Source organism: Eretmochelys imbricata, chromosome 13, assembly GCF_965152235.1.
Source record: "Eretmochelys imbricata isolate rEreImb1 chromosome 13, rEreImb1.hap1, whole genome shotgun sequence".
NCBI lineage: Eukaryota > Metazoa > Chordata > Testudines > Cheloniidae > Eretmochelys > Eretmochelys imbricata.
Window position 1 is genome coordinate 30,154,503 of NC_135584.1, and position 26,133 is coordinate 30,180,635.

At 48.1% G+C, this 26,133-nt stretch overlaps 1 protein-coding gene across 4 annotated transcripts in view; it reads right to left on the reverse strand.

Annotated features, from left to right (window-relative positions):
- Positions 1-3,488: 3,488 nt before the first annotated feature.
- Positions 3,489-26,133, reverse strand: part of CHD6 (chromodomain helicase DNA binding protein 6) — a 182,890-nt gene continuing 160,245 nt past the window's right edge. For 2 of the 4 annotated variants that reach the window (XM_077831680.1, XM_077831683.1), the window contains 5 exons: positions 25,149-25,595; positions 22,702-22,893; positions 18,980-19,099; positions 9,122-9,226; positions 3,489-6,992 (listed from right to left, as the gene is read on the reverse strand). In XM_077831680.1, coding sequence (XP_077687806.1) covers positions 6,099-6,992; positions 9,122-9,226; positions 18,980-19,099; positions 22,702-22,893; positions 25,149-25,595 — 1,758 coding nt within the window. In that variant the 3' untranslated portion in view covers positions 3,489-6,098. Of the gene's footprint in view, positions 6,993-9,121; positions 9,792-18,979; positions 19,100-22,701; positions 22,894-25,148; positions 25,596-26,133 lie in introns of all 4 variants that reach the window. The other 2 variants (XM_077831682.1, XM_077831681.1) reach the window with 2 other exon arrangements.

Sequence of the window (26,133 nt, forward strand, 5' to 3'; positions counted from 1 at the left end):
TTTTCTAATCCTTTAGTCATTCTCGTGGCACTTCTCTGAACTGTCTCCAATTTATCAACATCCTTCTTGAATTGTAGGCACCAGAACTGGACACAATATTCAGGCAGCAGTCGCACCAGTGCCAAATACAGAGGTAAAATAACCTCTCTGCTCCTACTTGTGATTCCCGTTTATGGATCCCAGGATCCTTTTGGCCGTAGCATCATGCCAGCTCAGATTCAGCTGATTATTCACCATGCCTCCCTCCCCAATTTTTTTTGCAGAGAGAGTTGCCGCTCTCAATCCTGGAGTTAATAACTTAAGCTTTGAGGGGCAGGGCTTAAGACCAACTCCTCTCCTCAGCATTTCCTACTGGCTAGCTTAGGCAACTCAGCAGACTGGTGCCTGTGGACCCCATTCTTAGGCACCTAACTCTCCCCATGTCTTGTATAGGTAACTGGGTACCTAACTCAGGGCTTGGAGGATTCCACTGGGCAGCAGGGCACATAAAAGATGTTGTGCTGCCTACATCCCTTTGTGGAGCTTGCCCCAAGACAATTTTTGTAAGTTGCACTTGGCATTTTGAAAAATGTACACTGCCTAGAGACAGCTCTAGGTGGCTAACATTAGGCCTCTATATTTAACATTTTGGGGCTTTTTCCTTTTCTGTATTTTGGTTTTCCCACCCGCAAATTGTAACTAGCACCTCCTTGCTAGGGTAAAGTGATTTGAGCTTGTCTAGAGAAGGGAAAAGTGGAGGTGGGGGGAAATGAAGCCCAGGGAGGAGTAAGAAATGTGTTTACTGGTTCATAAATAGGCCACACTCAGTCAAGTAAAAACAAAAATCTCACAAAGGGTTTTAGTTATTCCTTGAGTTCCAAAGATTTGTGCTTTGTAACCTTTTGCTTTTCTCACAGTGGGAGTTTTTTCAGTCATACCATCCTGCACTGTGACCCCAATAGATCAAGCTAAGTAGGTAAGGCTGAGTCAGTATTTGGGTGCAAGATGCCTAGAAAATACCTAGTTTGCTGCAGGAAGTGGGGGTGGTATTTTGTAACTAGTGCTCTTCTCTCTGACTTGATATAGATCCAATGCCCCATGATAATATTGGGGAACGAGGAGGTGACTTCTTTCAGATGAGACGTAACACACATATGAAGATCTCACAGAACTTTTGTCAGTGAGGGTGTTAGCCCAGATGACCTGATCAGATTTCATTTCAGGAAATTACACTCTGCCCCCTGCAGTTTGAACTGGTGTGATGGGGTGCAACTCACCAGTGCAGTGCCTCCTGCTGGCTGTCCCAGGGATTAGCTCTACTAGCCAGTGCGCCCTCTTCTAATAGTGTCTTGCTGCTGTCACTTCTGCTCCAGGACCCCATCACTCCCAGGACCATGGCATCCTCCCCATAACAGGGCCCTCTGGCTGTGCCATACTCTGTTCTCCCGCATTTCTGGGGGAACTACAGTCCACTGTCCAGCCACTTCCTTCAGTGGCAACTGCAGCCAATTGTATAGCCACTTCCTTAGTGGCCAAGGGGGGAAGGGGGAGAGAGAGGGAGGGGAACTGCCCACTATTCCAGTCCCAGCCCAGGGACCCTGTAGATGGCCACCACTTGCTTCATCCCCTCCAACTCCTCAGTTGATTTCCCTAGGCCACTTCCCCTTGGCCCCCAGCACCTTCTTTGCCCTTACCACAGGGCTTCAGCCTGCCAGTCTTAGTAGCTAAACAGGAGCTCTCTCTAGCTTCTCCTATCTCTGCTGGCAGTACTGTTCTGTTCAGGGTGCTAGTACTTCCTCCTCCAGCTAGGAGCCTGATGTTACCTCCTCAAGCTCCAGGTAGCTACTGAAGCACCTCTGCCCTGCAGCCCTTCTTATATAGGCCTGCCCAGCCCTCATTGGCTGCTCCTCACAGCCCCTCTCCTATTGGCTGCTTTCTGTGCCACCTCCCTAGGGCTCCATTAACCCCTTACAGGCTAGTGTGGGGTGGATGCCCCATCCCAGCTGGACACAAATCTTATTCACTGCTTTTCCTACTTGTGTGCTGCTGTTATTCAGCTGTCATGTCCTTCTTCAATGCAATGGGGGAATTTATATGTATAAATCCTGTTAGCATCTGTGAGAGTCATTTGTGTAAATTTCCAGCTGCTGTGAGGAGAGAATTCACTCTTTACACACTGTAAAATAAAATTTTAAAAAGCAACACTAATGCCAATGCCCAAACTTTGTTCAATAGCTGTATGCGTTAGCTCAGGCAAACCTGGGTGTTAGCTTACTCCTAATCTGCATAAAACAGGGCAGATTGCACCTGTCCTCAGCTTTTATATGAAGGTTCAGCCCATGGTGAGTATAGGTTCCAGCACACAGAGCTTCATCTTATGTCTAGTAAGAGTCTGGCATTAGATTCCTGTAGCTGCTGTGGTAAAAATTCTTTATGAAAGATTAATACTGCTGCAGGCTGTACTGTTGAATTCCATTTGCTGTATTTAGCCACTCCAAACGTAAAGGGACTCTCAAGAACAGATGTAAAATGTGATGTACCTTGATTTTTTTCTTAAGGCCACGTTCAAACTTCATACCATTCTTTGGAGGTAGGCTCTTTTTCATCTTCCACTTTGATACTTTTTGGCCCTGTGCTTCCCAAAATAAACCTACCTCAAAACAATGGCTGCAACTGAGTCCTGAAGAGCAGCTCTTTTACACCACCCCAAAGTATGTTCATATTCCAGGGAACCATGATCAGAAAATAGCTTTAAAATTTCAAGATTCCAAAGAATGGAGTGTGTCCAATGGTTAGGGCAGGGCCTGGGAACTAGGACTCCTCTACTTGTTGCCAATACTGTTGCTGGACTTGTTTGTGACTGTTGATAAATCACCATAGTTTTTCGGTGCATCTATTTACCTAGCTGCAAAATGGAAATTCCACTATCTTTCTAAAGCATAATGAGATCCTTCGATTCATTATTACAAGCATTTATTTGGCACCTACTAACATGGTACAAAGTTTAAATGGAGACACTTAAGAGCTCAATAGGAGAAACTAAACACTCGGCTCCTCTTCTGCAGAAAGGTGGTGTAGTGCAAGTGCAAAGGATTTATTACTGGCTCTTTGGATTTTATGAACAGTTCTCTTGGCTCCCACTGATTATCTTCATGTAAAGTAGAGACTCTGTGTATCACCAACTGCCTGTCTGTCATTCAGTTGGGTGCATTTAAGCCTGCTATGTAACTTGGGCTGCTCCATTGCACTAGTTGTTCAAGCAGCATGGCAGGTGAATGTGTGCAAAATTGAAGGGCAGGCAGCAAACACTCACTGACACAGCTGAGGACGTAGTTGGTAAACTAGCTCATTTTCTTGAAAAGTCTGTGAATCAACAGCAATTAGTCATCCCCCCCACAGTAAGCTCCTCAGTTCACATGAGGGACCATCTGACAAAGAGAATGTGCTGTATGTAACAGCCGTGGATATTGTTCATGCTGAGAAAAAAGCAAGTAACGTTTAGCACTGAGTCAAGTGAATCAAACATTCACATATATTTGCTGAAAAAATTATATACATCTGTGGCAAGGCTCTGCCAAGTTTGAAAGATAAGCATCATCTAGTCACTAAATTAAAAAAATAAAAATTTGACTTTTAAATCTTTTTCTTTTTATCCATGTTCAAGAGCACAGACAGTTTATTTTGTTAGCACATTTGGTGGAAAATGTATATTTGTGTGAGGATCCATGAAAGTGGTGAAAACTGGGTATTTGTTCTAGGATATGATGATGGAAAGTAATAAGAAGCCGCTTATGCCTTACAATGTAAATAATCCACAGAGTTTCTCTATCGGATTTCAAAAAGGGTCACACAATAGCAGCCAAAGAGAAGCCTAAACACCCAGAAACTTAACATACATGTTTGATAAGTAAGAACATGCTGGCTAGTTAAATACATTTCACTTTGAACCCTGTTCCTTATGAGTGCAACCCTAGAAAAACAACCATCCCATATAAGAAATGGACTCTGCAGAGATTTCTGTACCCATTCACAGTAAGGCTTTGAAGATAATATGAAGTTTTATAGCATTTGTATTTTAAGGATTTAGGGCAAGTACATGTTCTACTGAGTAAAAAGAAAGTTAGTACTTAAAAGGTTCAAAAATATATCAATCAAGTAATTTTTTTACATAAATAAATTATATTGATTTTGGATTTAACAGCTGAAAAAACCCTTTCTGCTTCCACTGGAGGCAAAACTGAACAAACTGTTAGTTAAATAGAGATAGCAGCATTTCTAAGAAATCTGTCGATAATGATACAGTATCTATGCTACAAGGGTGTTATTAAATAGAACACATTTAATGATCTGATTTTTTTGCATTATGATCAGTTACATAATTTTCTTTAAAAAATCACATCCAATTCAATAAAGTGGGAATAAATTCCTTGAAAATATAAATTTGTAGGTCATGGGTAACAGACTTCTTTGAGATGCTAATTGTAACATGTACATAATTTATAATCCCAAATGTATAAAAGACAATGACAAAAAGCATCATAAATAAATAATGCAAACTGAAATAGTTATGTCAAAACATTTGGACCATCTGATAAATTAGGAAAACTGTAACAGAAAATAAGTAAAAAATACAGTAAATGGTGACAATCAAATGCAAAACTGATTACTAGCACACTTCAGCTCCCTCAAACAGTCTGTCATTTCACTGCTGCACCACTAAGTGTTTATTTCAAGTCTCAAACCATGAGCTGCAAATTAGAACAAGCCCAAGTGAAAGAAAAACTAAACAGGAGCAGTGAGGAGCGAGGACTACACGGAGTTTACCTGTGGAGGTGTCTCAAGACACAGAGTTTGGGGGACTGATCACATTAAAAACTTGTGAATTTAAAATGCATACTGTAGAATAATTTGCCAATGGGACTGCTGGGAACACTGTTCAACAGCAAATAGAACAAAGAGGAATGGAAAGAAGAAGCAAAAATAATCTCTTCACAGTCTAACCCTAGAAAAGGAAGATAAACACAAGCTTTGAAAACCTCAACAGTCCTTCTCAAAGGACTCACAATTGTAAAGCCAGCCCAACAGCTTTCTGTTTATTTTGTTTTTGTTTTCAGAAAAGATGTCATTTATGGGGCGGGGTGGAGAACTGTAAAAAAAATTTAAAACTCAAAAGCCTCAGTATTCATATAAGAGCATTATATGAGTGGCCTGTTCATTGTTGGAAAAACAACTCTTTACAGAACTTCTGATGCCATAGATGAGAACTGAATACTACCAGACCGGTGAAGTAACTGGTAGCTTTAGGTACAAGAAACTCAATGAAATACATGCAGGATGTGCAAAACCTTTTCAGCACAAGCTGGAAAAGTTCTTGTAACTAACAAGGAAAGGGCAACTGAAAGTCCACTAAATGTAAAAAACTTTGGTTTTAAAAAAATATAAAATAAAGTCTACATAATCTTTTCACTTACTGCAGTTTGTCTCCAAAACTCCAAGGAGTGAAAGGGGAGGAAATTATATCACTACCAGTTATGCTTTTTTTAAAAGAAATGAATATATGCATTTTCAATCATTAGTTATATACTTCTGTCTATACTACTATTCTAGTAACCATGATAAAATAGGGAAATACTTTAAATCAAAAATACACATTAGCACTTACTATAGCTGTGCTTTTTACCCCAAAATACAGTTTTATTCATTCAGTGTCACTGTAAAAAGAAATACCCTTGTCTGCATTGAGATCAAGAGATGAAAGTACTTTCTTTTGCTCCGGTTTTGCTTTTTAATTTTTCCCCAGATAAATGAGCAATTTTGGGGGTGACCAAGTGCTGGATTTACTATTGTTGGTTGGGATGAACAACTGGATAACAGAAGAAGAATTCTGTGCCTCCCATACTAACTAGACAACACTGTTTATCTAATAAAGTGGCAAGACCCTGCAACTATTAACATATAATATGTCACCATAGTTTTCTTACAGGGAATTAGGTAGATAATATTACTCATGGAAACACAGGTTTTATGAAGGTGAAGAGGGGGCAGGAGGGTAAGTAACAAATATTTATGGGATAAGAAACTTACAAGCCACAATCTTTTTTCTTAATGAAACAAAAATTCTAATTGGTATTGTTAATTTCTTTTAACTCCTTCTCTTCTGCTTGTATGTCATGTTCTTTCTCTGATGACAGAGATTGGGTTTGCTCTGTACAGTTTTGACTGTTTGCAGCTTCTTTTTCAGACAGCGAGACAGTTTCTGGTTCTGGATTTGTTGGTTCCCCTTTAGCTTTCTTTCTCTTCCGCTTCTGGCTTTCTAGATTTGTTGCCTCAGAGTGTCTGGTTTGTTGTATGCCTGGCAATGTCATGCCAATACCAGGGGAAAGAAACATAGATGGATAGAGCAGTCCAGGGGACATTCCTGGGATAAGAAATGGATTAAAAGCAACAGGACTACTGGTAGTTATTGCAGATTCTGTCTGATCAGAAAATGAACTAGGACCAGGTTTGTCTTCAGACAGAGGTTCATTTTTCACATCCTGGCTACTTTGTTTGTCCTCAGTAGCTTTTTCCGTATTTGATGTACCACTTTTAGTTGTGCTTGTTAATGAAGCTGGAGCAGTTGAAGTACAAGTAGTTGTCATTGGTGGGTTTAGAAGTCCTCCTACACCAAACATCTGTGGTACAGTAGCCATGCCTGGCAGCATCATAGGCAACATACTTAGGGTGCTTTTGACATCCTCACCAGCAGGCACTGCTGCAAATCCAGCAGGAAACCCAACCAGCCCAGTTAAAGGGATGCCTTGCATGTTTCTCATGTTCTGAAGTCCCACTAGATCCATTCCAGCAATAAGTCCATTCATGAATAACGGTCCCATTCCAGAAGAAGAATCCGATACGACGCCAGGGGCTTTAATAAGTTCACTTCTTGGCCTCCTCCCTCTTCGACGGGGCCCAGTGTCCCGGAGCACAGGCTCAGTTAGGATACGATTGAACTTGCTTTCTGGGAGGAATCCCTGAAAGTGACAAATGAAACAGAAAAAGCCCAAAGGTTATTGTAGCCCCAAAGAAAACTCAGCTTGTCATGTGCTTACACCTGGGTTCCCAAAGTTAGTAACACACAATCCCCTGTTGGTATGGTTCTGAAGATGGGATTTGAGAGGGATACAGAACTTTCACCAAAGGGATGCTGTCAGTGCAAAACACCTCCCACCCTGCCCCTGGCATGATGCTGCAGAGAAGTCCAAAAGCTCACGGGGAGGAGAGGAGAAAGCACTTTTTGCTCTGTGTAGACAGTACAATTTCTGCTTTTCCTGAGCTTCCTGCGTGGGTGAGGTCTGTTGTTGAGAACTGACATCTTTGATGACATCAAAAGCACAGGGGCAGCCCAGTGTCAGTGACGCTAAATCAGTTCCCATCCCAGCTTGAATTCTGGCTGTATCACCAGGTAAAAAACATTACTTTTTAGACTTTAAGGGCCAAATTTTCAAAGCCCCGCACAACAGCAAAGCTGCAAAAAATGCACATTATTTTCTGGAGCTCACCCATTACTTAGAGCTTTAATGTATGGCTCAAACCGTTTTGTATAGATATGAAACAATAAGGGTCTTCTGGATCCCCAGACATAGGGCTAACCTACACACACAACCTGGTGTGACTGTGTCTGTTTAAATTACAAAATAACCTAGGAGCATCTACAGAATAGCATTAAAACCTGTTATCCAACATTCTTAGCACAAACATTTTAATATCTTTCCTCTTATGCCTAATTCTTGGGGTTTCAGGATAGCAGATAGGTTGCAAATGATGCATATTTAAATGGAAACATTTTGCATTTAGACTTGAAAAGGGTAGGAGCTCCATGCACTGCATGTGTCCTGCAGGCTGGATCAAAATATACTGGAGGTTCACATGGCACAACTACTGCACATAAAAGGGTAAATTTTCTACTCAGCCTCCACCTGTGCTTGTGGCAAACTGTGTGTGCACACGTGTGTGCCTGGACTTGGGAGGTGCAAACATCGCCCCATACTAACGCTTGCTTGTGGGAGTGCAGATGTAACAGACATGCAAGTGTTAATCTAATAGAAAGGATGCACCCAACAGTTAGCAGGCATGAAGGCCTTTGCATCAGCAAAGTGAGGGCACAAGTGGAGGTTGCTTCTTGAAAATGTACACAATAAATGCCAAACCCAGCCCCTGAAGGAAGCCTAATGACTCAGTGTGATATAGAAGTTGCACTGGAGGCTTGCTCTCTGGGCGCCATCCTGGCCTGGCAGCTCTTTGTTTCTTGAGGGAATGGGTCAGTCTGTCACACTCTAGTGCCAGTTGTAGAGCAGCATAAACCTTCAAACTGCCCATGCTTTCCTCCCACCTCCCAACCCAGCATGAGTGCCACACACAACTCCACAACCAAGAAAAAGGGGGGGGAGGGGGAGAGAACAGGGCCACATGAAAATGGAGTAACCCCACCCAAACACCAGCTGAATCTCCTTGCAATCCCCGTCCAAGGGAACTAAGAGCTCCCACCCATGGCAGCTTGTTGCTCATTGGGGCAGTGATTCAGATTAGGAACAGAAAAAATAGTGGGGCAAATTTTGAAAAGTGCCTCCCTGCACATAAGGCATATTAGGCCTGTTAGAACATTTGCATGTTTCTTAGCAAATGTGGGATTTGCAGGAGTTGATATAGAAGCTGAGCTGAGGCCCCCTTGAAATTCTGACCTATATGGTCACATTTTGTCTGTTTCCTGTCCCAGTCCGGCCCCATGCACGAGTGTTCCCTCTACAACATTTCTAGTGCCTTGTCTAGTCATTTCTAAACATCCCAAGTCTTAAATCTCTCTGTCCAGTAGATTTTCTTGATATTTAGCCTAAACTTGCCTCCTCCCTTTCCCATCACTGCAAAATATTTCCTCTTCCACTTTTCCTAGCCACCTGCCACCAATCTGCAGGGTGCTCAGCTCCCCCCTGAGTTGTCACTTGGCCACACCAGGCAGAGTTGCTCCTGTAGATATTCCCTCCCATGTGTATAACTGAGGCCCTGCATTCCAATTCAGGGACCCTCCTTGGAAAAAAGGGGGTGGGGATGGGGAGGAGAAAGAAAAGATGACATGATACAGATTTCTCCAAAAGCTCTAACTTACTGAAAGCTTAACAATGTCAGCCCAGTCTGCTGCAACAGCATACTCCAAGTTTGCATCAAGCCACCTTGGCAATTCCTTCAATGCTGGTGCCATGGCTCCCCCTAACTATAAAACACAGTAAAAGGATGACCTCTGTTCCAGAAAGAGTTATGCAAAGTTACATAAGAAATATGATTAACCTTCTAGGTGTACACATAGGTGAGGTGCAGCTGGCCTCCCTGTTCGGGGGCATTACCGCTGCTCCCCAACACTCGGCAGCTATGTTCATTTCTTAAAACCAAACAGCCTGGAGTTTTGATTCCTTATGTGGCATCAGCAACCCAAGTTTCACCCGCAGACAGTGCGTGGTGTCCAGTGAGGTGCACAGCCTGGGCCTACTCCCGTCTACGTCACAGAATTTTGTCACTGGGAGGAAGGATCTCGTGCCGAAGGCTCTGTACTAGCACTCGGCCAGTGCTCCTCTGCCAGCAACTCGCTGAGACCTGGCACAAGTCACTTTTTCTCTGTGTCTTTGTCCCCCATCTGGCAAACAGGAATAAGAGCATTTGCTTCTTCTATTTATTTGGACTGTCTGACTCTGTGTTTGCAGTGCCCAGTGCAGTGAATGTCTGTATTGGTGCTGACTGCAAGCTTCCTCTGTGCTGCTTCCAGACACTGGCTCAGCCCTGACCTGTGGAGAGAGGGAAGTTCAGTCTCGAGGGTCTGTTCTCTGGCCTCCTTGCTAAGCCTGCCAATGAGGGGATCAAGCTGTGGTGATGGTGGCTTTTGTAAGGGGGATGCTCAGAAGCCGGCCTGAAACTCACCAGCTCTGTCCGATGGTGGTCTCACTGTTGCAGCACAGGGAAGCACAAGGGGAGCCAATGTCTTTCTAACTCACCAGTTTGTTTGATTTTTAATTAAATGATTATTTTTAAAGTCACCTGCCACTATCACATGGGTTTGTTTTAAATGGAATTTTGTGGGCAAGTTAAGGTCCTTCATCACTGTAAGGAGAAGATACAAGAACTCAGCTGCCTGAGACTCGCCTTCTCCTGTCACACCGGGGTTTGCACTGCAGAGACAAAACCATGATCTTGACTCAGACTTTGTGCTACTTTCTCAACATTTTTGAAACAAGTGAGAGAATGTGCTTGAGAACCTGCCCACTACCTGCACACAGCATGGCTCTGCCCAGGACTTGGAAGAGGATTTACATGCTGTTCCTGCACTTCTCAATCAGGGACAAAACAAAGACATTTGCACCACATAAAAAAAATAGTTTGTGAAATAACCCCAGGAAATTGACAGGTAAGGATCAAATTAGCCCCTGCAGCCAACAGCAGGCATTACTTTGATCCTTTAAGCTGAATTGCTTTCCTGTTGTGGGACCCATGTGCCTTGGTGAGTGTGTGTATCTAGAAAAGACGGTTACTAACCTTTCTGTAACCATTGTTCTTCAAGAGGTGTTGCTCATGTCCATTCCAATATAGACTTTTTTTCCCCTAGTGGTATCTGTCAGGTCAACTCTGGTGCCCCCTGGAGTGGCGCCTTCATGGCATGGTATATAGCCATCTACCAACCTGCCTCCTCCTCAGTTCCTTCTTGCCAGTAACTGAGAGAAGGGCAGGAGGGTGGGCTGTGGAATAGACATGAGCAACACATCTCGAAGAACAGTTATGGAAAGGTTAGTAACTGTCTTTTCTTCGAGTGCTTGCTCATGTCCGTTACAATATAAGTAATTCCCAAGCAATCAGTCAGGTGGTGGGATTGGAGTTTCTGCAAGACATGGACTGGAGGACTGCTGTACTGAAGGCTGCATCACCTCTTGCCTATTGAGTAATGGTGTAGTGGATGGAAGACCAGGTTGCCACCTTGTAGATATCTACCACTGGGACATGAGCCAAGAATGCTGCTGATGAGGCCTGCGATCTCATACAGTGCACTAAGTGTGGGGGAGTGTGACAGAGTGCTAGGTATCAAAGCCTGAGTCAGCACTCTGTTCACAGCAGCTCCTATCAGGCAAAGCAGATTGGAGCTGACTAAGCAGAGCTCTGCCTAATTTGTGGGCAGGGTGGGGCAGGGCAGAAAAGCTAATTAAGCCATTAGCCAGAGCCCACAAATAGGCACAGGAAGGAAGTAAAAAGGTGGGAAGCAGGCAGTAAAAGGGATAGAGAGATTGCTCTCCCCTGCTTGTTAAAGGCGCTATGTATGTTGTGATGGTGGTGGACCTCCTTTATAAATAAACTGCACAAGGTGTCGGACCAGCACGAGGGTCTCTGCATAGTTTGTCGACCAAGACAGAAACAGGACCAAGGAGGCTGTGTTACATGTGGGGCCTTGTCTGGGATCTGAGCCAGCGCAAGGATTTGGTGGCCCGCACAATGGAGGAGACCCTGCAATGGCTAGTAAAACTACAAGAGGAGATGTAGAAGACCCTACAAGGTTTTCAACAATCCCATCACATGGAGAGACAGGCTTTGCTTGCCTGTCAGGCAGAGCAGCAGAAAAGCCTGCAGGACTTCATAAGGGAACAAGCCAGTGTCCAGCAGCAGCTCCTACAGAAGGTGGTAATTTCCCTGATGGGAGATGGTGCCCAAACACAGAACCTTGAACTATGTAAAATGGGCCCTGCATTCCTGGACACTTTTGAGAGGGTAGCTATCGGTGCAGGTTGGGCTAGAGCAACTTGGGCCATGCAGTTCACCCCTTATCTGTTGGGAGAAGCCCAAGCGGCCTATATGGTGGAGTGAGGAGCAGGCCAAAAAATATGAGACGGTGAGGGCAGCCATCCTGGATTGGGAAGGGATGTCAACTGGGAAGTACTGCCAAAAGTTCAGATCCGCAAGGTTAACAGGAGGTTTATGGTCCCTAGCATTTGCCCAAAGGTTGATGGACTGGGCCACCCGCTGATTGAGACCAGATACCCAAATGGCGGTGGAAATAATGGAAGCTCTGGTATTAGAACAGTTCCTTCAGGGCCTCCCCGAGAACATACGAGTGTGGGTCAGGTGACATCCACTGAGCACAGTGGATGCTGCTGAGAAACTGACAGAGGAGTATGCAGAGGCAGACTTTCCCAGGAAAGATGGGCAACCATATAAGGATCCAGAGCTGGGGAGGAAGACCAGAGAACCCACAGCAGGAAGGGGCATGGACAGGAAGAACCCGAAGAGTTCCAGCTGGGACTCGACCCATTATTCGCAATGTGGACTATCTGGACAGATGAAAGGGGACTGCCTGTACATGGATTTTGCCAACTTTTGTGGCTGGGCCAGGGCAGGAGGGAAGAAAAAAGGGCAAAAAACTGTTCACCATTTCTGTGATGGTGGGGAGGAAACTCCAGAAGGGCCTTGTGGATACGGCCTCAGCTTCCTTTCTTGTCCAGAGGGAGTTGGTGAATTCTCACTGGATAATTCCAGGAGCAACTATGGACACATAGTGTGTCCATGGGGATAAGAGGAATTGCCCCATAGCCCAGGTGCCCCTGGAGGTCCGGGGAAGATTTTGGTGGAAACAAGTTGGGGTAATGGAGGGGCTGCCTTATCCGGTTGTCTTGAGCACGGATTAGAGTCCATTCCCCATTGGGAAGCGAGGTGGTGGGAGGAATTCCACATAAGGAAAAGGAGAACTGGGAGGAGAGAAAGGAGGAACCCTCAGAAAGAAGCAGGAGACACCCCTAGACAACAAAGCCTGAATCAGGAGACAAGAGATGTCCCCAGGGAAGTAAGGAAGGAGGTATGGAGGGACAGACAGCCCAAACTCCTCCGTAGAGGTCAGGGGGCCAGTGGAGCTCCCTGCGATACAACCCCCAGGAGAAGAAACCCTGGCACAGTTTGGAGACTTGAGGGAACATGGTGCCCTGGGTGATCCAGGGGATGAGGGGAGTAACCTCTATCCCCTGCCAAATTCAAAGAGAGAGAATGAGAGGAGTAACCCCCCAGGATAGCCCTAGTGTGAAGACAAATGGGCTGCTACAGAGCTATGGGGGGTATTCACCCCCCACATGGTGAGAGGTCTGTGGGTGGGGGATGAACAAATCCCACAAGGGAAACCCATATGATTGCCCTGGAGATAGAGAGGGTGGCCCCTCTGTAAGGGAGGCAGAGCACAGGGAAAGAAGAACCTTGCGGTTATATAAGGGGGGGGAAGGTGTGACAGAGTGCTAGGTATGAAAGCCTGAGTCAGCACTCTGTTCACAGCAGCTCTAATTAGGCATAGCAGATTGGAGCTGACTAAACAGAGCAGTGCCTAATTTGTGGGTGGGGCAGGGCAGAAAGGCTAATTAAGCCATTAGCCAGAGCCCACAAATAGGCACAGGAAGGAAGTAAAAAGGGGCGGGGGAAGCAGGCAGTAAGAGGGACAGAGAGAGTACCTCTCTTGCTTGTTAAAGGTACTATGTATGTTGTGAAGGTGGTGAGCCTCCTTTATAAATAAACTGCACAAGGTGTTGGACCAGCACGAGGGTCTCTGCGTAGTTTGTTGACCGAGACAGAAACAGGACCAAGGAGGCTCTGTTACAGGGAGCCACCTTCGCCAGTCATAGCACTTGAGGATGCAGGATGTTATCCAGGAAGGGATTCTCTGCGCCAAGACTGGGTTCCCCTTCATCCTTTCTGCGATAGCAATGAAAAGTTGGGTGTCCTTCCGAAAGGGTTTGATCCTTTCTATGTAAAAATCCGGGGCACGTCTAACATCCAGAGTGCAGCTTCTGCTTCTGTCTCTTTTTATGGGGCTTGGGACAGAAGACTGGGAGAAAGATGTCCTGACTACTGTGGGAATGGGAGATCACCTTTGGAAGGAAGGACGGGTGTGGGCGAAGCCTAACTTTGTCCCTGAAGAAGACAGTGTACGGTGGTTAGGAGGTGAGTGCTCAGATCTCCGAAACCCTCCTGGCTGAGGTGATGGACACCAGGAAGGCAGTCTTCCAGGATAAGTAAATCAAGGGACACGTTGCCAATGGTTCGAACAGGGGCCCTGTCAACTGAGATAGCACCAGGTTGAGATCCCAGGGGACCAGAAGCTGGTGCACCTGCGGATACAGGCGATCTAAACCCTTCAGGAACTGAGCACAAATCGGGTTGGAGAAAACCGATCTGCCATTCACCGATGGGTAGAATGCTGAGATTGCAGCTAAGTGGACTTTTGTGAAAGATACTGCAAGATCTTCCTTCTTCAGGTAAAGCAAGTAATCTAGGATAAAGGGCAGCATTGTATCCAAAGGTGAGACCCCTTTCTGAAGTGACCACAGTGAGAACCTTTTCCACTTTGCTAGGTAGGCCATTCTGGTTGACTGCTTTCTACTACCTAGAAGGATGACTTGTACCGACATCCAGCAGTACTGTTCCATCTCACTCAGCCACAAAGGTTCCAAGCCGTCAGGTGCAGGGACTCTAGATTCGGGTGGAGCATGCAGCTGTGCTCCTGGGAGATCCGATCTGGCCACACTGGAAGGCTGACTGGCATGTTTATTGAGGGGTCCAGCAATGTTGAGAACCAGTGTTGCCGCGGCCATGTCGGCACTATGAGAATCATGTGAGCCTTGTCCTTTCTGACCTTGAGCAGAACTTTGTGGATGAGGGGTGTGGGAGGAGGCCCCATGTCCGAGGCATTTGTGACTAGCTCCACTGAAGGTGTGGGCCTTGTGAAGGGAACGCCGGCACACACTGTGTCTCGCTCCAGCCACTACTGAAGGGCTTTGAGTGTTGCCGGCGGAAGTGAGACCACTCTGTCTAGTGGGTGACAACCTGATATGTACACTGGTACCAGCCACAGTTGGAGAGGGCGCAGTCTGAGATGTGTATGCTGCACAGTGCAAGAGGCCATGTGCCCCAGGAGCTTCCAACAGCTCCTTGCCATGGTGGTGGGGCATGCTTTCAGGCTTGGTATAAGAGCTACGATGGCCCTGAAATGGTTCTCCAGCAGGAAGGCCCTCACCTGATTTGCATCGAGAATTGCTCCTATAAATTCTGTCCTCTGGACGGGCATGAAGTTAGACTTGTGTTCGTTGACCAGGAATCCCAGGTTCCTGAAAGTGAACAGTACGAGGCCCACGTGTTCTTCCACAAGTACCCTGGACTGGCCCCTGACCAGTCAGTCGTCTAGGTATGGGTAGACCTGCACCCCTCGTCTCCCGAGGGAGGTCACCACCACCTCCAGGCATTTTGTAAATATTCTCGGTGTTGCCGACAGGCCAAAAGGCAGCAATGTGAACTGATAGTGGTTCTGATTTACCACAAATCAAAGATATTTTCTGTGGTCTCGGAAGATAGCGATATGAAAGTATGCGTCCCTCAAGTTGAGGGTGGCATACCAGTCCCCTGGATCTAGGGAAGGAATAAACAAGGCCAGAGAGAGCATGCAGAACTTCAGCTTCTTCAAGAACTTGTTGAGATTCCTGAGGTCTAGGACAGGCCTGAGAACTCCGTTGGACTTTGGGATCAGGAAGTAGTGGGAGTAAAACCCCTTGCCTCTTAGCTCCATAGGAACTTCCTCCACTGCCCCCACCCTTAAGAGTGACTGCACATCCTTGGCTAGAAGATTTTCGTGAGAAGGGTCCCTAAAGAGGGACGGGGAGGAGAGGTGGGAAGGAGGGAAAGAAATAAATTGCATGGTATATCCCACTTCTACCGTGCAGAGCACCCATCAGTTGGATGTGATGTTGGCCTGTGCCCAGTAAAAATGGGACAAATGGTCCACGAACATAAGGATAAGATTCAGGTTCTGAACTGGTGCACTGTCCTCGGGTGCACCCTCAAAAGTTTTGTTTATTCCCCAACAGTTGTTTTGCGGGCGCAGATGTCGAGGCTGATGAGGAGTGAAGGGCCTCTCTTTTCCTGAGCTCCTTATTCCTCTTTCACCCAAAGTCTTGCCTCTGCTGGTGATGTGGCAGGTAAAAATGGCCCATGGGCTGAGGCTTACAATGCTTCTGGAATGGGGCTGGAGTGTGGAGGCCCAATGACTTCAGGGTCGCCCTCGAGTCTTTTGGCTATGAAGCTGGGCGTCCATTTGTTCTGAGAAGAGGGAATGTCCCTCAAACGGGAGGTCGTAAGAACATAAAAACAGCCATACTGAGTCAGATCAAAGGTCCATCTAGCCCAGTATCCTGTCTTCCGACAGTGGCCAATGCCAGGTGCCCTAGACAGAATGAACAGAACAGGTAATCACCAAGTGATCCATCCCCTGTTGCTTATTCCCAGCTTCCGTCAAACAGCGGCTAGGGACACCATCCCTACCCTCATACGGTAGGCAAGACGACTGAAGCCAGGAGCTTCACCTCAGCACTACCCCCGTGACCATCGCTCGGGTTGCTGCGTCTGCGGCATCTAGGGATGCCTGGAGGGATGCCTTGGCTATGGCCTTGCCTTCTTCCACCAGGGCCGCAAACTCTGACCTAGAATCCGATGGCAGGAGCTCTTGAAATTTTTGCATGGCTGACCAAGAATTAAAGTCATACTGATTAAATAGGGCCTGGTGATATGCAATCGTTAACTGGAGACCTCCCATGGAGTACACTTTTATCCGTAAGAGGTCCAGTTTCCTGGCCTCTTTTGCTTTGGGCAATAGTCCCTGCTGTGCCTTTCCCTCTCGTTGGCCGCAACAACAACCAGGGAGCCGGGTGAGGAGTGGGTGTGCAAATATTCATAGCCCTTATGGGGGACGAAATACTTCCTCTCCACCCGTTTAGCCATGGGCTGGAGAGAGGCCAGGGTCTGCCACAATGCCCTTATAGGCTGTAGGATGGCTTCCTTCAGGGGCAAGGCTACTCTTGCCAGACCCAAGGGAGTCAGAACGTCTGCCAAGGCCGGGGCTGATTCCGCAATCTCCTCCACTTGGAGGTTGAGGTTCTGAGCCATCCGACGCAGGAGCTCCTGTGGTCTTTGTAGTCATCCTGCATTGGGGCTATGGCCATGTCAGCCACTGCCTTGTCAGGGGAGGATGACAAAGAGGCCTGGACTGCCACCGGGCCTTGTACGTCATCCGGTGCTGATGGGTCCCCCACAGGTGTGATCTGAGAGTCCTGGACTTCTGACCCGGGAATGGAACCCCTTTCCGACAGGGATGGAGGGAGCTCATCTCAGAGGGTGCTGAAAGTGAGTGTCTCCTGTGGGAGCCCTGGAGCATGTGCAGCCAAGGGGTCAACATTGGCCACTGAGGTGGCATCTGCCATTGACCAGGGGCCCATGCTTGAGGAGCAAGGCCTTGGACCATGTCAGCTGGGCATCTATGTTCCGCCCAGAGTCTGCTCCCTCGTCAGATGTACGACTCCTCCTGTGATTCGGAGTCTGAGGACCCGTTCCCTAGGCAAACAGGGCGGTGCCTTGCTCCTTGGCACTGAATAACCGTACCATGATGGAGAGCAGCATCGTGGTAGAGAACAGTGCTGCAACGGAGAGTGGTGCCATGACTTGGAGCGGCACCAAGACTGTGACCAGTGCCTACTCTGTGACTGGTGCCAGGAACAAGACCGGCGTTGGGGCAAGGTGCAGTGTCACTGTGGTGAGCGTGTCTGTGGTGTCGAGTCTCTTGATGGTGAGCGGGACAGAGGGCCTCACCATCACCATCATTGCAGGCTTGCCCAGGACTGGTGCTTGCTCTCTTGGAACTGGGCCTTGCGGTGCCTGCATTGTCCCTTGTGGACCTCAGCTTGGGGGGGATGGTGGTGCTGGGAGAGTTAGAAGGTTCCACACTGCCTCATATGCCTCTGGCATTGATGGTGCTGCCAGGGTCGTCTCCCCTTCTTGGCTAACCCTATGTGAGGAGTCCATTGGTACTGGACTCGATGGGTTCCTCCCCTGGGGCCGGAATCAACAGAGACGGTTGGATTGCAACTGATTGAAAGTGGCCCACCACAGATCTCACTCTAAGGTCTTTCTCACAGCGGAACGCCCCCATTCTGACTTTTCTGTCCTCTTCTTCGGCACTGGTGATGGAGAATAGTGTCACGCTGTTGACCTCTTGGGTGCCAAAGAAGTATGCCAGGAGGAGGTCAGCACCAGGGAGCCTGGTCCATGCTGGGTTTCCCTAATGGATGCCAGTACACTCCTGGTCAAGGAAGTACTTGGTGCCAGGTCAGGCCGCAGCTCTGAAGCGGGTGAAGTGCCCCCTCCATGAGAAGAAATTTCAACTGATTGTTTCTTTTTTGTTCTTGGTTTGAAATTCCTACAAATCTGGCACTTTCCTTGGATGTGACCCTCCCAGGTATTTCAAACAGCTGTCATGGGGGTTACTTATTGGAATGTGTTTGCAGCACGCTCCACACTGTTTGAAGCCCTTGGATGTAGGCATGCCCTGTGGTCTGGGCAGGATAGCCCCGCAGGGTGAATGCTTACAAGTAAACTAACTATTAATTACTTACTATACTTATTCTAACTAACTATTTACACTTATTTACAATTTAGTTAAAGAAAGAAGATCACTATGGGGATCACTTGCTGAGCAAGAGTTAAGAGCATTCCAGCAACCACCATGGACAGAAGGAACTGAGGAAGAGGCAGGTTGGCAGGTGCCTAAATGCCATGCCATGAAGGCACCACTCCAGGGGGCACCAGAGTCGACCTGACAGATATCACTGGAGGGGGGGAGGAAGTCTTCCAGCGACAGCACACGCGATAGACACACACCTATACGGGCATGGACATGAGGAAGCACTCAAAGAACAGTCTATATCTACTCTGCTGAGTCAGTTAATTATTGTCAGTAAGTTGGTATCCCCCAGGCACACTTGTGGCTCTGACAGTGGTATAGATCCATGTGTGTATTACAGACTTGGTCACCATCCTACCTACTTCTCAGGATTTAAAATCCAGGTGGGATAGCTGGGTCTCTGCTAACTATTTCTATGCAGACCAAGGACCAAGCACAACAAATGTGTTTGCTTACCCTCCGTCCTGTACCCTTATGGACCACAGGCACCCGCTCCTCTCCTGTGAGTGAGTTTATGTCCAGTTTGCTGGGGTCCTTGCAGCGCTGCCTCCTCTGCTTGGGCTTGTCTGAAAAACTCTAGAATGCAAATAAGAGAGCATTAATCAGAATGGATGGCTAGAAACTTGGAGGGAGAATGGCCAAGCCAAGCTGATGGTGTGAGGGAGGAGCATCTGTGCAGGCCGCACTGCACAGCTCTGCTTTTTGGATGAGTGCAAACCTATTTTGATGGGTCTCAAGATGCTTTTGCTATGCCTCAGCCTAGACTAACAACTCCATCTCTGGCTGATGTCTCTGCACACCCAGGAGTGCTGCCTGTCACTAAATTCACCGCAGAGAGACTATGCTGGATCTTCTTAAAAAGTCCCAGCCATAATTCGGAAAGGAAGAGCACAGCAGTATGTGCCACAGTGTGTCAGCATCTCACATGCCTGGCCATCTGTCTGTGACCAGCTAGTGTCTCTTGTCTGTCTTATCCTTAGATTGGAAGCTCTTTGGGCCACTGGACCTTCTTTTGGTTCTGCGCTTGCACAGACCTTGTGCAGTGGCGTCCTGGTCCAAAAATTAGGACACCTCGCCACTACGGTAATACAAGTAATTAATAATCATACCTATCCTACCAGACGTACTCCAGATACAAACCCTAACCCTGATCTCCTTCTACTCTCAGACTGCAAGTCTAGGGGAGCAAGTGTGGACCCATGGTTAGTGCATAGGACTGGGAGTCAAGATTCCAGGATTCTAGTCAGACTCTGCCCCGACTTCCTGAGTGACCGTCATGAAGTCCCTTAATTTCTTTGTGCTTCTGTTTCCACATCTAGCAGGTGGATAAGACTTGTAAGTTTTGCAGTTTCCCCATTTCCTGAGTCAGTTTGATTGTGACCAATCTTTTCTTTGCATTATGGCTTTTGGCCTAACGGGGCACCAGTCTGACCCCTAATCATAGAGGCTCAGGGACATTAATACAGGCCTCAGTGTCCATGGACCCTTGTTTATTATCTGCCTATCAGCTGATCCCACCTCAGACACTCAGAGAGGGAAATGCCCTACTTGGTCCCTTTTAGGGAACTCCCCCCCCAGAACCAGGATCGCTCTTCACAGACTAGTTGCCAGCATTGTTTTAAATGTGAGGTGCCATGAGAGGTGCCTCCACGCCTTCCCTTGCAAGTTGATTCCAGAATTTGCTGTCCAGAAGGTTTTCCTGTTATTCAGCCTACATTTTCCTTTGCTTAATTTCATCCCATTCTCTTGCTTGCTGATATTCCAGCTTTACCCGCTGCAAACCCACTGAGCCATGTGAACTCTAGATCACTGCTCTTCAGGAGTGCAACCTGCACAGCTTCAGTAAGCCAGTGCAAATGTATGGAAGGAAGAGGAAAAACATGCAGCTGCCTAAATCAGTCAGAAACCAGGGTTTTTCTGCCAAGAAAAGGCCCTAGGCCCAGTCCTGGCCTTCAGTAAAGCCCAGTCTATACTGTCAAAGGAGCACAAAGCACGTTAAAGCTGTCCTGACCAGACAGATGAGGATTGCCCCCACATGGGGAATCCCACAGAGCCAGTGTTACACCACCGCAGGCACAGGGATGACTGGGATGCACAGTGCTCCAGTAGTACTCACTGGCAGAACAGCCCCTTTGGGTGCAATTTAGAGCTTCTGGCTGCCTCCAAGACAGGACGGGGAGAGTGGCAAGGTAGCAGAAGGCCCCCCACACTCACGTGTGTTGAGTGCCACTGCTTCAGGACTCCTGAGAATCTCGCCTTGTGCATGTCGCTGGTGAGGTTTCTTTGGGCTATAACTAGCTCTGCCCGCAAATTCTGGGCTTCTCAGTTCTAAGCAGCTGGTCACGCTAACGTACCCATTCGCCTCAGGAGCCGCTCACTGCCTGTGCTCTGAGCTCCCAGGGAATCTTTACACACCTCAGACTGCAGTTCCACATGCACAATCCCTCAGCACGTAGACACAGCTTTTTTATAGACATCATCAGTATCTCTCTTGATTCCTTTCCATAATGTTTCATGGTCTGCATTCAGATTAGTGAGCTACTTTATAGGCTAAATGAGCCAAAATATGAAAAAACAGCCTGTTGGAAGAAGAGTTGGGTGTTTATGAACTTCTGGGAACAGGTCTGGCGTGATCTGAACACATGCTCCTCTCCTGTCTGTCCTCCCATAGATCCTGGATAACAAATAGACACACAAGTGGGGATGGGTGATCAGGGGAGCTTTCCTCAGACACTCAGAGCACAAGGGTTTCAAATTTCATCTTCATTTCACTTTGAAAGGCAAGAAATTATGTTCTCTCCCCTCTTGGTTTTTGCTTGTGGTTTTGTGGCTAGCCCAATTCATAGATTCCAAGGCTAGAAGGGACCATCATGATTATCTAGTTTGACCTCCTTAACACAGGCCAGAGACCTGCCAAACAATAATTCCTGGAGCAGATCTGTTAGAAAAGCAGCCCATCTTGATTTAAAAGTTGTCACTGATGGAGAATCCACCACAATCCTTGGCAAATTGTTCTCACTGTTAAAAATTTACACCTTATTTCCAGTCTGAATGTGTCTACCTTCAACTTCCAGCCACTGGCTCATGTTTAGACTTTTCTCTGCTAGACAGAAGAGCCCAATATTAAATATTTGTTCCCATGTAGGTACTTGTAGACTGTGATTAACTCACCCCTTAACCTTCTTTTTGATAAGCTAAATCGATTGAGCTCTTGGAGTCTGTCACTATAAGGCTGTTTTTCTCCTCCTTTAATCATTCTGGTGGCTCTTCTCTGAACCCTCTTCAATTTATCAATATCCTTAAATTGTGGGCACCAGAACTGGACACAGTATTCCAGCAGGGGTCACACCAGTGCCAAATATGAAGGTAAAATAACCTCTTTTCTCGCCATATAATTATCTATATGCTAGTGCAGGGAACGGAGAGAAGCTATCAGAGCTGGACAGCAGGCCTGGCTACTGAACGATGGATAAGGAGCGGATACTGGGACAAGCTTAAGCTGTGCTCAGCCTGGGATCTGAAAGATTAAGCCTGCGGAGGTTTGTGCTGGTCGGGTCCAGGAGCAACTGTGCCTGGTGTTGGTGCTGTCTGCTAATCTAGGCTCTGTTCCCTGGGAAAGTGACACATCCAAACCTTGGGCACTGCAGTGTGACTTGCCCTCATGGGCTGTGTGGCTTGAGACTTGTAAATTCCTCCTACTTCAATGCCCTTGAGGTTCATTAGCAGCTCACAGGGCTGAGTAGGGCCATGCCTGCTGCCTTCTGCTCTGTTACAAAAAGTCTCCTTTGACTCAGCTGTGCTTTGTCATCCAGTGACCCAGGTGAGATATGAGCTGCAGGCACAACTTTGGGGGCACCTAGATTCACAGCTCTGCCCATTCCCCACCCATTTTTTGAGGCACCGACCTAGTCCCGCCACATCACTGGGCAGCAAATCCTCATAGCAGGAGCCAGCAAACAGACAGCAGGTATCAGTGCCATCTGCCAGGAATGTGCAGCTATTCAAATGTCTTTGCCCTCATTGTGTAAAGAAGTGCCTTAGCCCTGCAAAAAAGGAGATACCTGCAGCTCTGGAGACCAGCCCCACCCCTTGCATCTGGATCTAAGGCAGTCAGGAAGGAGGCAGCCATCTAGACCTGACGTACTGAAGCCCGAGACCCCCAAGAGGGTCACTCTTACTGTGCTGAAGCCAGGGACATCGAGTGTGTAGTCCGACTGCTGTCTTAGCCAGTCCAGGAGACTCTTGTTTGGAACAGCCTTCTCTGTCCGGATGCTTGTGGCTGTGACAGTATGCGGAGTTGAGGTAGCGGTGACCAGCCCGTCCGGGCGCGGGCTGCTCTGTGCAGGCTGGGTCTGATCTTCCTGAACATCCTGAAGTGAAGGGAGAAGGGAGAGCCCATGTTGGGAACACCACCATACTGCTAGTTCTCTCACCCCAATGTCACAGAGAGCACCCAGGCAGAACCCGGCCCTGCAGACACCCAGGCAGGGCTTGGCAAGCCGGAGCCCAGGAGTTCCTGGTGTCCTTCATTTGGATCACCAAAAGCCACCAGGAGAAACGTTCAGCCTCACAGGCACCCTGTTTGCACTAGGGGCGAGAGAGCTGGGAGATGTGGGACCAGTCTGTGCTTCTGGACGTCACCTAGAAAATGCCCTAATTGCCACGAGGCACAATGTGCTACCGGATCCTGGTTCTTGGGGAGAGGCCTCACCCCACATTCTCTCTAGGGAGAAGAAGCTCCCACCAGCTGCATCTAGAGAGGGCATGGCACTACCTCAGGCAACAGGCTCTCTGCACCCCTGGTTTGCTGGCGGTACCCAGGCTGTGGGAAATCCACCCTGAGTGGGGTTTGCAGTGCTGCAAATCTCCCACAAACTCTGCTCTGCCAGGTGGCCAGGAGCTGGCTGGCTCCACCCAGAATGGGTGTGATTCATCCCTCACCCAGCCAGCCTCCTCTGGAGTCCCAGAAGAAACCTAAAGCTTCCTTGTTCCAAGAGCCTGTTGCCCTTTCCAGGGCGAATCTCCTGGGGCATGAGGAGGGGGCAGAGCCCTGCCTTTTGCTGGGGTGGGGGAATTCAGCCCAGTACCTTCCCTAGGCTCTCCATCCCTGTGAAGCCCTGTTGTGGTAACCGGGCCTACAAATTTACCCTCATTGGGATTCCAGCTGTGAAGTGAATTAGAGTTCATGGATTGTCACAATAACCTATAATAGCAAATGGTGAGTGGAAAAAAAGAGACAGGCTGACTTAGTCCAACTCAAAGGCCTCCTGATAGATCTCAAGGACTGCGCGAAGATCATGCGGTAAACGAGCGCAGTGTGAGCCTGGAAATCAACGAATCAAAATTGGTGTATTGAAAATTAGGCCTGTTGGTGGACAGAACATCGAGAGAATGGGACCAGGATGGGCTGTTGTGCTCATCGCCCCATTCGGAGGGACTGAGAGACACAAACTGGCTGTGAGGAAGTGAAGGGGAACAATTGCTGACTGAGGTGAACCCTGGCTGACTGACGGTGGCAGGAGCTGGCTACCACAGCACTGAGAGAAGGGGAAGGAAGGTAGTTCACCATCATGGCTGCCACCCCTATCATCTCTTTCTTCACCTGGATCCTGAGAGCTGTCCTGTCCAGACCAGGTCGGTCATCACCACCTCCACTGGCTCCAGCTAAATGCTGAAGATGCCGCCCTTCCCCCCCCGGTCTCCCTCCCATGCCCCCAATATACTCCCCAATATAATATAATATGCAAGGCCCGCAGCAGCCCGATGTGGGTATGAGTTTGCCAGGTCTCAGCCAGCAGCGAGGCTGTAAGGAGGAATTAAGCTGCAGCTGCATTTTCTACCTTTGCTGTTCTTTTCTCTCCCTCTTTTGTCTTGTCTGGTCTCTAGGAAATGGGATTGGACTTTAGCAGCAGCACCGATCACAGCTTCCCCCCATCTCCACTCACTTCTCTTTCTCCCACAGGAGTTCTTAGCATCTTTCATGCCATGTAAGAGACTGCTGAACAAGGGGTTTGTCTTCTAAAGGCTCTCCAGCTCAAGGGAAAGGGAGCTGGTACAGTGAAAGCCTGACATGACATTCTGCATTTCAAATGCTTCAACTGGTTTCCCTTCTTTTCTGTATCTTCACTGGAAGGTTAAAAGGAAATTTAATGGCATGTTTCCCATGGGACTATGCAGGCCGAGGTCTCTGTATACCAAACCCTGAACCTTGTTTACTGCTGTCTCGTCTTGGACAGTGACTGAGTGCACGTTAACACCTTTGATTTTCTGAGCCCCTTCATTCCATCTACATAAATACAGTAGCCCCCACATGGGAGATCAGGTTTTAATGCTTAGCAGTACTCAAGCACTCAGGGATGCGTGCCCTGAACGGGGGCTGCAGGAAGCTCTGCAAGCCCACACCTCCCCCCTCACCAAGAGGAAGGGCCTGCCTCTCTGGGGTTGAGTCTGTTTGTCCTGCTACAGGTTTGCTGTCAATGAGGGGGCAGTTGTCCAGCCCTGCCCTGCCCTGCCCTGTCCTGGGATGGACAGCAGAGCTAAGCAGTTATTGAGTGAACAGCTGGATCCACATGAGCATTCAGGTGCTGAATCCTGCCTGCTTTGGGAGGGGGAATTATTTACCCACCTGCAGCCCGGTTTGAAGGCTCCTCTCCTTCAAGAAGATAAGGTCCATCCCTTCCACATTTTTTCTCCTGCCCCGTCGTCTCCTCATGGCAGCATCATCTCTCCGGAGGCTTCCATTGACAATCTGCCCTGTGACAGGATGGATTAGCCCTGCCTGGAGGATGCCGGACAAGTCCATGCCCAGGGACCCCTGCAGGGAGTGCACTGTCCCTAACTTGGGCAGGTTGCTGTTCAGGGGGAAAGGAGTGGGGTTTCCTGGGGATCCATCAGATGCTCTGGCCAGGTTCCCTGCTGAGTCCCGCCAGCCATTCAGCACTACAGGTGGACGGGAGTGTGATGCAGCTAACTGTTCGAGGCTTCTAGGTTTGGCGTCTCTCTCCAGCTCAAACTCATAGGGCTGCCTGTGCTTTCGTTCATCCTTCGTAAAGGCAGGAGCCAGGAAGCTTTCCTGTGTGCAGCAAAGCCAGAGAAATGGTCACAGCTATGGCCGACATCGCACAGGCCTTACAACACTCAGAAGCACTTTTTAAATCCAGCGCTCACTAGAATCATAGAATTATAGAGTGAGAAGGGACCGCAAGGGCTAAAACACTGGGAAGAGAGAGGTTTCATGGGGCTAGGAGCTGAGGGAGGGGAGTGTATGGAGACAGGTGGCTATCAAGACTGGATAGAGCTCCTCAATCTCTGCTGGAGCCCTCTATGACCCTTTACCCCCGGCCCAGAAGATAGTCACCACTTCCTTGCTAAAGGGATGGATGGAGTGGGACTTCCTGCAGAGCCCCATACTGCAGCAGGTGTGCTGCAGCTCAGTGAGCTGTAGGAGGGGCTCCTGCCAGCAGCTGTTGGCCTCAGAACCAGAGCCCAGCCGCCTCTCACTCAGCAGGACAGTGCATAAGTAGGGTCTCTGTGCTGGGAAGACAGAGCACTCTACTCAGAGTGCCGGCCCCAGGGCAGTGCCTCTGTTACACCCCTGCTGGGGTGTAGGC